The 14,500-nt window shown below is 36.7% G+C and overlaps 1 protein-coding gene across 2 annotated transcripts in view; it reads left to right on the top strand.

Annotated features, from left to right (window-relative positions):
* The window catches only part of Skint5 (selection and upkeep of intraepithelial T cells 5), a 521,613-nt gene that overhangs the window by 216,537 nt on the left and 290,576 nt on the right, over positions 1-14,500 (top strand). For both annotated transcript variants that reach the window (NM_001167878.1, NM_001167876.1), the window contains exon 23: positions 3,860-3,922. In NM_001167878.1, the coding sequence (NP_001161350.1) occupies positions 3,860-3,922 (63 nt within the window). The remainder of the gene's footprint in view (positions 1-3,859; positions 3,923-14,500) is intronic.

Below are 14,500 nucleotides of genomic sequence, written 5' to 3'. Positions count from 1 at the left end.
TCCTAACTATGTTTGAAATTTCCCATCTTTAAGTAGCAAAAGGTTATATTTCTCTCTTTATATCAATGAGTTACCTGGTTGAGAGAACTTTGTAACTGTGTTTCCTGTTTCTTTATTCAAAGCGAGTAGCTGGATGTAAAAAGGCCCACAGTATCTATGTCATTGTTTGGGGTCAGGGAGGCAGTTTGAGGAGTGAAGTGGAAGAGAATACAGAAAGTCTCTCTCCAATGTAGATGCCCCTTTGCCATTCTCTGTAGGCCCCTCAAACCCATCCATCTTCAAATCCACCCTGCTGAAGCCCAAGCCCATTCAGGTGTTTGAGGGCAGTGAATTTTTATCTCAGGTTAATTGAATTCCAATCAATAACTTGGGCTCCATTTTCTTATGGTCAATCTCCAACCCCAAAATGGCTCGACAATAAAAATACAACCCAATTAATATGAATACATGTTGTTTGCCTAAATTGGGCAGATCTACCAGTATACTACCATGTTCTGCATGTATGAGACCCTTCGGAACTTGATGTTTCCCAGGCCATGTGTTTCTGCTCCTCATTTCTTCTTCTTCCCCTTCCTCTGTGTACTCTCCTTCTTCCATTTTCTTCACCTCTTTCCCAACTTTCCACTCGACGTTTCCCATATCTGCCCAATATAATGTTTCATTCAGCTTGAATTTATATAATGATCATTTTTAGGCCATGAGGTGAATGCAATGTAAGGATAATATTTTAACTTATATAATCAGCACAACATATATCATGATTTTCCTCTTCTTAGATTGAAGACTTAACATAGAAACAAGTAAATTATTATATATGTGTGATATTAATATAAAAACCAATATCGTCTGGGAGTTACAGACAACCCAATAGATAGAGAAAAATTATATTTTTGTGAGGGTCAAGAACTGCAATTTACTGTGATACGTCTTCATGAAAATATCTTAAATAAACACATCTCTATATGTGATGTATGTAGGCCACAAAAATGAAAATCACAAAGTCATGTACATTGTTGCCAATGTTTTCTCTGAAAAGAGCCCATCCACTTAATCTAGATGACTTCAGTGGATGCAGTATGGCCATCATATAAGCAGTTGGGAAATAATGTTTACGAATGCCTTTATTCATATTTTGTCTCTATATTCTCTGCTTTACTGGCGGAGCTTTAGATAATGCTGTTTTTAAAAGCTGGAGTTGCCTTTATATGAATTACTGAAACAACTTTAACAATGTTGACTCACATTCTAGTTAATGATAGAGATCTATATTGAAACATGTGTGTCCATATCCACAGTGCAGAGTAATGTATAGATATACAGCAATCTAACTTTTAACCATTGAGGCACCATTCATTAACCTCTTACCCATTTGAGTGAAAAATACCAAATAAATTCGCTGGTTCACCACGGTTGAGTTCCTTGGAGTCATTGGATATTGTGGGTCACCCGGTAAGGTGAATAAAATTTCTTTTCTCTACCAAGATCTATTTGGGGAGAAGCAACTAGCTACGTTTAACAGTAGGCTGTGTGAGGATGATCAATCTGAAGATAAGCCATCTGAGCAGCTTAATCTCAGTAACTGCATGCTTTCCCATGTGATATGAAAAGAAGTGCCTCCTTTCTGTAACATCAGTTGCATGCAGTTGATGATAAGTTATACATCATGTAATGAAGGATGATATATCTCAGAGTTGGGTGTCCTTAAAGAAGGATGTGAATGTGACAACCTTTCTTCATATAGCATCAGGCCAAATGCCTCATTGCTGAATCTTGTCTCTTTCAATTATATGGAAATGCACTTCAACTACATGGATCACTATTGAAATAATTGCAAGTACATCATAATGCACAAAATAAAAGAAACTATGGAAAACAGTCATGTGCCTTCATTGTTGAGAATAAAAAATTTGAAGGAGGTTTGTTGACATTCCCACAAGGAATTTTCCCACAGGAATAAAGGAAGAATCAAAATCAAAACAAATAATCAAACAAAGAGGGATTCTGCTATGCACAATACTAATCAAGGCTTTGAAGGAAAAAAGTGATGGGGGAAGATGTTAGCTTATAATTCCACAAATATTGAAGGAGGGAACTAGTTACCAGTTGTGCATGAGCACTCTTTTGGAATAAAACTTTATAACCCACATTCAAAATATATTGAAATAAGAAGGTATAAGAACACACAATAACAGTGCTTGAATATTGGGATCTAGCATGAATTTCAGAATCAGTATTGTAAAGGGAAAAAGGTTATGATGTTTAGGGAATAGATTGTATCTCAAATGTTGAAATGCAGAAGATTTAAAATTAAAAGGGATTTACTCAAAACCAGACTCTGGACACAACTCAACATGGAAATACTTGGAAATCTGTGGGTACCACAGTACTGGAGACAGTAATATGACTATGTATTCAACATGGACAAAGGCAATATAAAGGCATCCATATGGATGGAATGACTCATGGACACTGGGAATCCTTAACTATTTCCAGACATGTTTGATTATAATTATCAGAGATTGGAGAACAATATCAAAAGAATATGCACCAAAAATTATTGCATAATAGCAGAGCAGTTCAGTGCTGAGTTTACAATGCTGTCTATTAATGGGTTAGAGAACTCTATATAGAGAGAAAATCTGATTCTGTCTCTGAAATTCATCACATTTACTGAGACAAGTGGAATGATGAGATATTTGAGAGGTTTAAAATGCTTTGATAGATCTGAATGTCTTACACTGTTTTTAGCTTGAATTGTGAAAAGAGTTAATTCAATCAAGGTGGGATATATAGAGAGGAAGGTAGAAAAATGGTTTTATATGTTCACCCCAAAATGAATGGGACATCTGGCATACTAGGGAAACTTTCACTAAAACAACAAAGGTTATGTACCAGCTGGGATTACTGATCCATGAAGCCAAACAAGTGCAATGTTGATACTCAGAGAGCATGTGCCTATTCAAGGTCAATATTCTAAAATCCAAAATCAGACTCAATTAGACCATGCTGAAATAGAAAGGACATCATGGCTTTGTAGCTTTAAGTTCCTGGGTAAAAGCTTGATGAGCAAATTCCTATCTTATTTGGAAAGATTGTACACTCTCTGTAGTAACCATCACTGATATTTAATTAATATTGGTTACATCCATGAACAAATTTATATGATATCCAGATGCAAGGCAGGTTATGATAGTGATCTTGGTGTTTGAAAATGTGAATACATTGTGAATAAACACATACTTAGGCCATTAAAGTCTGAGGCACAACATATGGTAGAATAGAGAGGGATACATCTAATATTGGTTCTGATATGTATAATGGCACCACACTATATAATCCAATACATTGAGAACTCTGAGTTTTACATACATAGAGATACAGTTGAAGGAAATGTGGTCCTTTGCAAATATATTGTGTATAGTTATCTGATCTCAAAATATCTGGTGCTTTTATTGTGGGGAAATTTGTTCATTGGTAATATAAAATGGAGCAAGGCATTTCTAGGGCTATGGTTGTCCTAGGTATAAATCAGAATGAAAGTCTATATTCCATGTGTGTCTATATTATGAAACAAGCACTACCACTGGCACAAAGAGGGATCAACAGCATATTTTTCCTGACATCAGAAAATGAAATGAGGTCCTAGCTGAAGGCCTCACAGTACAAAATACAAGCTGTTTCCCTTTATTAGCTAGGAAAGCATTTGAAGTGAATAGTACCTCAATAAAATAATGAAGATCTAATATTTGCTATGCCAAGCAGTGCTGCTCTAGGCATGGTGGTAGATATAAACCTTACTCAATTGCCTTAAATCTCAATGACATAGAAATTAATTCAACGTATGCTCTTCTGCCTATAGGGACAAAAGAGTTGCTGGTGAAATTTTTTCAATCAAATATTCAAAGTTCCAGTGTGATTCCAGGTATGACTAATTAAAATTTCAAAATACAATTAAACTACATGATATGTGAAAATGTGTGTAATAAAATTTAATAATATTAGTGGGATTTCGCTGATGCTGCTATATCTCTAGCTACAAAGAGAATCTGCTATAGGTGAAAAACAAGAGTATTGGCCATCTTGGCCACGATCTCAGCGGAGGGTTCAAGGCCTCCAGAGGACTCTCCACACTGTAGGTATTCTAGCACACTCAGGATCTTGAGAACACTGGTGAGTGGAACACAAAATCTGTTCCAAAAATTCCAGAGGGTCTTGTACTAGCAAGAACAGGGAGAAAGGACACCTGACAACTGGGGTTCATTCTGGTCGGCTCCACCCCTGCACCATCTTGGGCACAATCTTGGCAAATGGTCCCAAGGTCCCCAGAGGACTCTCCACACTGCAGGTAACATAGCACACCCAGGATCTTGAGATAACTGGTGAGTGGAATGCAACATCTGTTCCAAAAACAAACAAACAAACAAAAAACAAAACAAACAAACAAACAAACAAAAACAAACCCAGAGAGTCTTGTGTTAACAGCAACAGGGTCAAAAGACAAAGGCAGGCCCTAGCACACCCAGAATCTTGGGAACACTGAGAACCATCTATGCAGAAGATCACATGGGCAGCAGAAGCAACAGAGCTTCTTGGACTGGGTCCCTTTGGGCCTTCATCTTCAGACAGGAGACAGCACTGAGACCCAGACCCCTGGGCACCTTCCCTGCCAGAAGAGTACCAGCCTCCAGGGAGGGCTCTGACCCCAGGACTCAGGAGGTGGATCTGAGCTCCAGAATTCTGTGCACCTTCCCTGCAAGAGGTGAGCTTGCCTGCAGAGAGTGTTCTGACCACTGGGACTCAGGAGAGAGTTGGTCTCCCAGGAGTGCTGACAGAAGCCAAAGAATCACAGGAGGAACAAGCTCCATCCAGAGTCAGCTAGATCATCTAACACCAGAGATTACCAAATGGCAAAAGGCAAACAAAATAATCTTACTAACAGAAACCAAGAACACTTGGCATCATCAGAACCAAGCACTTCCACCACAGTGAGCCTAGGATAAACCAACAGACCCTAAAAGCAAGATTCAGATTTAAAATCATATCTCATGATGTTGGTAGACCATTTTAAGAAGGAAATTAATAACTCACTTAAAGAAATACAGGAGAACACTGCTAAACAGTTAGAAGCCCTTAAAGAGGAAACACGAAAATCTTTTAAAGAATTACTGGAAAACACAAGCAAACAGGTGATGGAATTGAACAAAACCACCCCATATCTAAAAAGGGAAGTGGAAACAATGAAGAAAACACAAAGGGAGAAAACTCTGGAGATAGAAACCCAAGGAAAATATCAGGAAACATAGATGAGAGTATCAGCAAAAGAATACAAGAGAAGAAAGAAAGAATCTCGGGTACAGAAAATTCCATAGAGAACATGGACACAACAATCAAAGAAAATGCAAAATGCAAAATGTTCCTAACAGGCTACTATACCCAGAAAAACTCTCATTTATCATAGATGGAGAAACCAAAGTATTCCATGACAAAACCAAATTCACAGAGAGTCTTTCCGCAAATACAGCCTTTCAAAGGATAATAAAGGGGAAACACCAACACATGGATGGAAAGAATGCCCTAGAAAAAGCAGGAAAGTAAACCTTCAACAAAACTAAAAGAAGAAAGCCACAAGAACCGAATCCCAAGTATAACAACAAAAATAACAGGAAGCAACAATTTATTTTCCTGAATATCTCTTAATATAAATGGACTCACTTCCCCAATAAAAATATATAGACTAACATACTGACTACACAAACAGGACACAACATTTTTCTGCTTACCGGAAATGTATCTCAGGGAAAAAAAGAGACACTACTTCAGGGTAAAGGGCTGGAAAACAAATTTCCAAGCAAATGGTCCGAAGGAACAAGGTTGGGTAGCCATTCTAATATTGAATAAAATCCCCAAAGTTATCAAAAAAGAAAAGGACAGGCACTTCATATTCATAAAACATAAAATCTTCCAAGATGAACTCTCAATTGTGATTATCTGTGCTCCAAATGCAGGGCATCCACATTCATTAAAGAAACTATAGTAAAGCTCAAAGTACATATTGCTCCTCACACAATAATAATGGGAAGTGTTCAACACCCTAATCTCATCAATGGACAGATCCTGGAAACAGAAACTAATCAGAGACACATTGAAACTAACAGAAGTTATGAAAGAAATGGATTCAACAGATGTCTACTGAGCATTTTACCCTAAAACAAAAGGATATACCTTTGTCTCAGTACCTCATGGCACCTACTCCAAAATCAACCATATAATTGGTCTCAAAACAGGCCTCAAAAGGCATAAAAATATTGAAATTATCCCATCCAACCTATCAGGTCACCACAGACTAAGGCTGACCTTCAATAACAACATAAATAACAGAAAGCCAACATTCACATGGAATTTGAACAGTACTCTGCTCAATGATACCTTGGTCAAGGAAGAAATAAAGAAAGAAATTAAGGACATTTTTGGAGTTTAATGAAAATTAAGCCACAACATACCCAAACTTATGGAACACAATGAAAGCATTCCTAAGAGGAAAACTCATAGCTCTGAAAGACTCCATAAAGGGACTATAGAGAGCATACACCAGCAGCTTGACAGCACACCTAAAAGCTCTAGAACAAAAGCAAGCAAATTGATCCAAGAGGAGTAGACAGCTGGAAATAATCAAACTCAAGGCTGAAATCAAGCAATTGGAAACAAAAAGAACTATTCAAAGAATCAACCAAAACAGGAACTGGTTCATTGAGAAAATCAATAAGATAGATAAACCCTTAGCCAGACTCACAAGAGGGCACAGGGATAGTATCCTAATTAACAAAATCAAAATTGGAAAGGGAGACATAACAATAGAACTTGAGGAATTCCAAAGCATCATCAGATCCTACAACGAAGGCTATACTTGACAAAAATGGAAAACATGGAAGAAATGGAAAAATTTCTATAAAGATACCACAAACCAATTTAAATCAGGATCAGATTAATGACCTCAACAGTCACATATCCTTTAAAGAAATAGAAGCAGTCATTAATAGTCTCCCACACAAATAAAGCTCAGGACCATATGGGTTTAGTGCAGAGTTCTAACAGACCTTCAAAGAAGATCTAATTCCAACTCTCCTCAAGCTATTCCACAAAATAGAACCAGAAGGTATTTTCCCCAACTCATTCTATGAGGCCACTATTACTCTGATACATAAGCCACATAAAGACCCAACAAAGAAAGAGAACTTCAGACCAATTTCCCTTATGAATATCGATGCAAAAATACTCAATAAAATTCTTGCTAAGCAAATCCAAGAACACATAAAAATAATCATCCATCATGATCAAATTGGCTTTATATCAGGGATGCAGGGATGGTTTAATATATGGAAATCCATCAATGTAATACATTATATAAACAAACTCAAAGACAAAAGCCTCATAATCATCTTGTTAGATACTGAGAAAGCATTTGACAAAATTCAACACCCATTCATGATAAAATTCTTGGCAAGATCGGGAATTCAAGTACTGTATGTAAACATAATAAAAGCAATAATCAGCAAACCAGTAGCCAACAAAACACTAAATAGAGAGAAGCTTGAAGCAATCCCACTAAAATCAGGGACTAGACAAGGCTCCCCACTTTCTCCCTATCTATTCAATATAGTAATCAAAGTCCTAGCCAGTGCAATTAGACAACAAAAGGAGGTCAAGGAGATACAAGTTGGAAAGGAAGAAATCAAAATATCAGTGTTTGCAGATGGTATGATAGTATTTATAAGTGACCCTAAAAATTCCACCAGAGAACTCCTAAACATGAGAAACAGCTTCTGTGAAATAGCTGTATATACTATTAACTCAAACAAATCAGTGGCTTTCTCTACACAAAGGATAAACAGGCTGAGAAAGGAGTTAGGGAAACAACACACTTCACAATAGTCACAAATAATATAAAATACTTGGTGTGACTATAATTAAGGAAGTAAAAGATCTGTATGATGAGAACTTCAAGTCTCTGAAGAAAAAAATCAAAGAAGATCTCAGAAGATGGAAAGATCTCCCATGCTCATGGATTGGCAGGATCAATATAGTAAAAATGCCTATCTTGCCAAAAGCAATCTACAGATTCAATGCAATCCCCATCAAAATTCCAACTCAATTCTTCAAATTAGAAAGAGCAATTTGCAAATTCATCTGGAATAACAAAGAACCGAGATAGCAAAAAATATTCTCAACAATAAAAGAACCTCTGCTGGAATCACGGTGCCTGACCTCAAGCTTTACTAAATATCAATTGTGATAAAAACTGCATGGTACTGGTACAACAACAGACTGGTAGATCAATGGAATATCATTGAAGACTCAGAAATGAATCCCCACACATATGGTCACTTGATCTTTGACAGGGAGCTAAAACCATCCAGTGGGGAAAATACAGCATTTTCAAAAATGGTGCTAGCACAACTGGAGGTTTTCATGTAGAAGAATGTGAATTGATCCATTCTTATCTTCTTTTACTAAGGTCAAGTCTAAGTGAATCAAGTAACTCCACATAAAACCTGAGAAACTGAAACTTATAGAGGAGAAAGTGGAGAAAAGTCTTGAAGATATGGGCACAGGGGAAAAAATTCCTGAACAGAAGAGCAAAGGCTTGTGCTGTGAGATTGAGAATCGACAAATGGGACCATATAAAATTATAAAAGCTTCTGTAAGTCAAAAGACACTCTCAATTAGACAAAAAGGCCACCAATATATTGGGAAAGCATCTTTATCAATCCTAAATCAGATAGGGGACTAATCCAATATATATAATGCAAGAAGATGGACTCCAGAAAAATCAAATAACCCTATTAAAAATGGGGTACAGAGCTAAACAAAGAATTCTCAACTGAGGAATACCAAATGGCTGAGAAGCACCTGAAATAAGTGCTCAACATCTTTATTCATAAGGTAAATGCAAATCAAAACAAAACTGAGATTCTACCTCACACCAGTCATAATGGCTAAGATCAAAAATTAAGGTTAAAAACAGTTGCTAACAAGGATGTGGAGAAAGAGAAACATTGCTTATTGGATTGCAAGCTGGTACTACCACTCTCAAAATCAGTCTGGCTTTGCCTCAGAAAATTAGACATAGTACTACCATAAGATCCAGCAATTCCTCTCCTGGGCATATACCCAGAAGATGTATCAACTTGTAATAAGGAAATATGCTCCACAATGTTCATAGCAGCCTTATTTATAATAGCCAGAAGCTGGAAAGAACACAGATGTCCCTCAACAAAGGAATGGATACAGAAAATGTGATACATTTACACAATGGAGTACTACTCAGCAATTCAAACAATGAATTCATGAAATTCTTAGGCAAATGGATGCATCTGGAAGATTTCATCCTGAGTGGGGTAACACAATCACAAAGAAACACACATGATATGCAGTCAATGATAAGGAGATATTAGCCCAGAAATTTAGAATATCCAAGATACAATTTGCAAAACACGTGAAACTCAAGAAGAAGGAAGACCAAAGTGTGGGTACATTGCTCCTTCTTAGAATGGGGAACAAAATACCCATGGAAGGAGTTACAGGGACAAAGTTCACAGCTTAGATGGAAGAAAAGACCATTCAGAGACTGCCTCTCCTGGGGATCCATCCCATATACAATCACCAAACCCAGACACTATTGCATATGCCAGAAAGATATTGCTGATAGCATCCTGACATAGCTCTCTCTTCTGAGGCTATGGCTGTGCCTGGCAAATAAAAAAGTGGGTGCTCACAGTTGGATGGAACACAGGGCCCCTAATTAAGGAGCTAGAGAAAGTACCCACGAAGCTAAAGGGGTCTGCAACCCTATAGGTGGAACAACAGTATGAACTAATCAGTATCCCCAGAGCTGTGTCTCTAGTTGCATATGTAGCAGAGGATAGGCCTAGTCGGCCATCAATGGAAAGAGAGGCCCTGTTCTTGTGAAGATAATATGCCACAGTACAGGGTAATGCCAGGGTCAGGGAGTGGGTGTGGTTGGGGGGAGTAGGGAGGTGGGACTGGGTTTTAAGGATAGCACTTGAAATGTAAATGAAGAAAATATCTAATAAAAAAAGCCTACAAAAAGTTTTTAAGATACAAAAAAAAAAAAAAAAAAAAAAAAAAGAAAGAAAGAAAGAGTATTTGGAAGTACAAGAAAATAGGTTAATATTCAACTCTTCTTGATCAAAGCCAAATAAAATTTTGAAATAAATGGCATTGAAATATGTGCTTGAATTAAATATGAGCTTATGAAACTTTGACTTCCCAGAAATTTTGTAATACAGCCTGGCCCAAATTAAAAGATGTATACCAAGTTCATGGGTAGTAGAAAGTTATCAAGAAGTAAAATAAATAAATAAATAAATAAATAAATAAATAAATAAATAAAATAAAAAAAATAAGAAACAGAGAGCGTTGAGTTAAATGTGTGTGAGCAGAAGGTCAATTTTCAAATTAGAGATTTTATATCCATGATATCCCCATAAAACTATATCTTTCCCAATATTTGTGTACACAGGTTAATAATCCTGTGAGCCAAGTAACATACCATGATGAAATGTATGGGAAAATGATGGAGTATTCAGGGGAATATATTTCTATATATCCTCAAAAACAACCTAAGTGTTTTCCTATTTTACAAACACAGGACATAACCAGAACAGAGAGTCCAAATTTAAAGGAGGATCAATGGCTTAAATGCTAAGAGTCCTACCACAGTAATGTTAACTCCCAATACTGTATTAGTATATCAATGTTTGTAGGCAAAGGAAATATGATAGGAGATTTACTGTTACAAGAGAAACTGGAGACAAAGTATATAGAAGATTCTGCCACCTCTTAGGAAGTCCCTGCATATGTTATGAAAAAGTAAAACAGAAACTTCAAATGTTAACAGATTTCAGAGCTGAATTGGTAAATATTAATGAGTATTCCCACTTCAGCCTTTTCTTTCCTTTACTTTCCTTCTTATCTAAGCAATAATTGTAATTGATTTAAAGGGCTGTATTTTACTGTCTGCTTTAGTGAGCTGGAAAGAGAAAGGCTGCTTTATTGACCCTAATTATAACAATGATTAATACATGGTTAGTATTAAAGGATGACTTCTTCCATAGAGAAGTTTGAAAAGTTCTTTACCATGTCAAAATCTTGATCTAAAACCACTGGAAATACTTTGTATATAATTTTCTCAGTACACAAGTTTTTATTACCTAGATGGAACTTTGTTGGCTGCTTCTAAAACAATTACTTCAGAAAAATCTTTAAGGAAAGAATATCCAAACCATTATGCTGGCTGTGAATTAAGGACATATCTCAGTTCAAAGTGGACATGCATGGGAGAGTATTTGATGTCTGTGAGCAGATAAGTAAGCAACTGTACATGAGAATGTGGTATGCATGTATAGTAATGTGTTGCATTAAATCTCTAACAAAAATGCAGTGGTAATTAAATCACAACTCAATTAACGTGAAAACATGCTTTGTGCCTAGATTGGACAGATCGACCACTACACCACCATCTTCCACATCTTGTGACCCTTTAGAGCTTGCAGTATTTTCCAGGTCATGTGCTTTTTTCTCCGCATTTCTTCTTCCTCCTCCTCTGTGTCCTCTCCCCTTTCCATTTTCCACTTCTTTCTCTGAACTTTCCAAACACCTTCCCTTTATCTGTTCTGTCATCAGCTCTCCTTTATTTTACAAATTAAGCAGGGAAGGTTTACAGGAAATCACCTGAGTGCGGACTCATATCTTGTTCCCAACTCCTCAGAGAAAGATATTAACATCAAATATAATCAGCCCCAGGGCTACCCACAACACTTCACCATTTCTGTCCAATTAAAAGACTCCTTTATCTCAGATATAATTGAACACAGCTATTACCATTTTGTAATTTATAAAGTACATGAACTTAACACACAATTCATCATCTTTTTTAATTAAATAGAACCTCTGTCGTCTATTCTTATTTAAAGACTTATAATTCCACATCTGGCTATATCTTGGCTTTAGATTGAATGCCATCTGAAAACCATCCTTTCAAAATTGTTTCTCTCAAAGTAAAAAGCCTCCGTTGGCTAGGAGACTAAGTAGGTTTTCACTCCAAAAGGAATCTAAGAATGACTGATAATAACTGAAAATATTTAGGAAGCCTAACACAGCTTGCAAAATTTAGCCTATTTATAGAGACTTGGACAGTCCCTTACTTCAGCATGTTGGAGCATCCATCTTCACCCAACTGGACAGGGTCTTCTGACAGACTTTGAGAAGCAGGAATATGAAGGACAAACCTACTCTGTCTTGGCATAATTAAGCAATATTAACCCGTAATTGTTTCTTTCTTTGGATAGTATCATGCCTTTAGTTGAAATGTGGCAATTCTTACCCATTGGCTGTTTTGCCCCATGTGGAGAAACCCAAAGATGCTGTCTGTCTCTCTCTCTCTCTCTCTCTCTCTCTCTCTCTCTCTCTCTCTCTCTCTCTCTCTGTGTGTGTGTGTGTGTGTGTGTTTCCACAGCATTGAAAACTGTCAGGGGCAGACTAGTCTCAACAACAACTGAATAAATAACCTTAATCGTCTCATTCTGTGTACTTCTGATATTTTGAAAACAAACTATATAAGAGAAGTAATCTCACTGTTCTCAATTACTTACTTCAGGTTATTTAGGATTAAAATAACTGAAAACACCCGAACAATAAACTCATTTTCATGAATTTCCTATTTGACCCTTAACTTACAGGCTTAAACATCTATCTGTTTATCATAACAGCAATTGCAGGAGTGGCTCTAAGCCATGTACTTCAAAAAAAGTAGTATCAAAGATAACCAATAATAACCACACCCAAGTCCAAAAGACTAGGGGACTGGGACAAAGACTCTTCATAACATCTTCAAGGTGAATATGTGTATTGAGATATTTCTGAAGGGATGGGAAAGGGTAGGGAAATGGAGGAATTCGTTGACCTTAAGAGGACCACAGCAATGCTTTTCTATGATGTCTGTGTCCTGACTGGATCTGGATGAAAAACCAAAACATCAGGAGTTCAGGCATCAGGTCAGTTCAGCATGTCTGATGATGAAATTCACCAAGGCTGTATATTCTATCATATATAAATTTCAAATATATCAATATCATCTAGATAAAATTTTTCTTCTATTTTCTAGAATCTAGTACTTCAGGGAGTCTCCTGCTATCAAATATGATCCCTATAACTCTGGACAGTGTAAATACCTTAAAAACCTTTCCCAAAAACACAAAGACAAAACCTATTCCCCAAATTAGCCTATCCTTCAACTGGCAGCCAGGAAAACCTGCAGCCCATGTTAGACAAAATGTAAGTATCCTGTAAGGTTTACTAGAGCAATATATCTTTATACCATTTTAAAGCAATTTATTCAGACTTTCATTAATATCTGCCTGTAGGAAGCAGCTAGTTTTTAATTGCTAAACTCTCTACCTAGAGCAGACATCCTGGTATATGATCTATATGTTGTGCTGTCTATCTTGAGCCAAAAACATTTAGTAATTAATATGTATTATAATATCTATCTGCTATACTTTCTACCAGGAGTCATACACTTCTATTAATGAATACCTGTTTATATTAGGAGATTATCACTGTTCTCTCCACTTGGAGTCAGTGACTAATGTTCCTTATCTAGTTTGAAACTGAAGGTGAAAATTCTGATCTTTACGTATCAAAAGTTTAATTTTCTCTCTTTTTATCAGAGAGTTATGTGGTCCAGAGTCCCTTGTAACTTTGTTTGATGACGCTTTATTCATATGAAGGAGCTGAGTGTAAAAAGACCCACGTTGTATGTGTCCCTTTTTGGGAGTGGAGGAGGTAATGTAGTGAATGAAGAATAAGAAGAAGCAAACACAGAAAGGCTCTCTCCAGTGTAGATGTCTCTCTGCCATTCTCTGTAAACCCTCAAACCCAGCCACTTTCAAATCTACCCTGCTGCATCTTATATTGCTGCAAAAGCCTCATTCAGGCATTGGAGACAGTGAATTTTTATCTCAGGTTAGTTGAGTTCAAATCAATCCACTGGGTGCCAAAAAGCTGTGTTAAATCTTCAACCTGAAAATGCCCCAGTAATGAAAACACAACTCAATTAATATGAACACATGCTCTGCATCTATATTAGGTGGATCTACTGCTACACTACCATCTTCTACATCTATGAGATCTATTGGAACTTTCAGTTTCTCCAGGCCATATGTTTCTGCTCCTCTTTTCTTCTTCTTCCTCTTACTCGGTGTCCTTTCCCTCTTCCATTTTCTCCTTCTTGTCTTTTCCAAATTTCGGCTCCACCTTCCCTTTATCTTCTCAATGTAATGTTTCATTCATCTCCAAATTATATAATTATCAATTATAGACCATGAGATAATGCAACATAAAATTAATATTTAACTTACATAATGCAGAAAAACAGATATCATGATTTTTCTCTACTTGGACTGAAGATTTAGCATAGATA

Source organism: Mus musculus, chromosome 4, assembly GCF_000001635.26.
Source record: "Mus musculus strain C57BL/6J chromosome 4, GRCm38.p6 C57BL/6J".
Lineage (NCBI taxonomy): Eukaryota > Metazoa > Chordata > Mammalia > Rodentia > Muridae > Mus > Mus musculus.
This window is presented reverse-complemented; position numbering and strand designations above follow the sequence as displayed.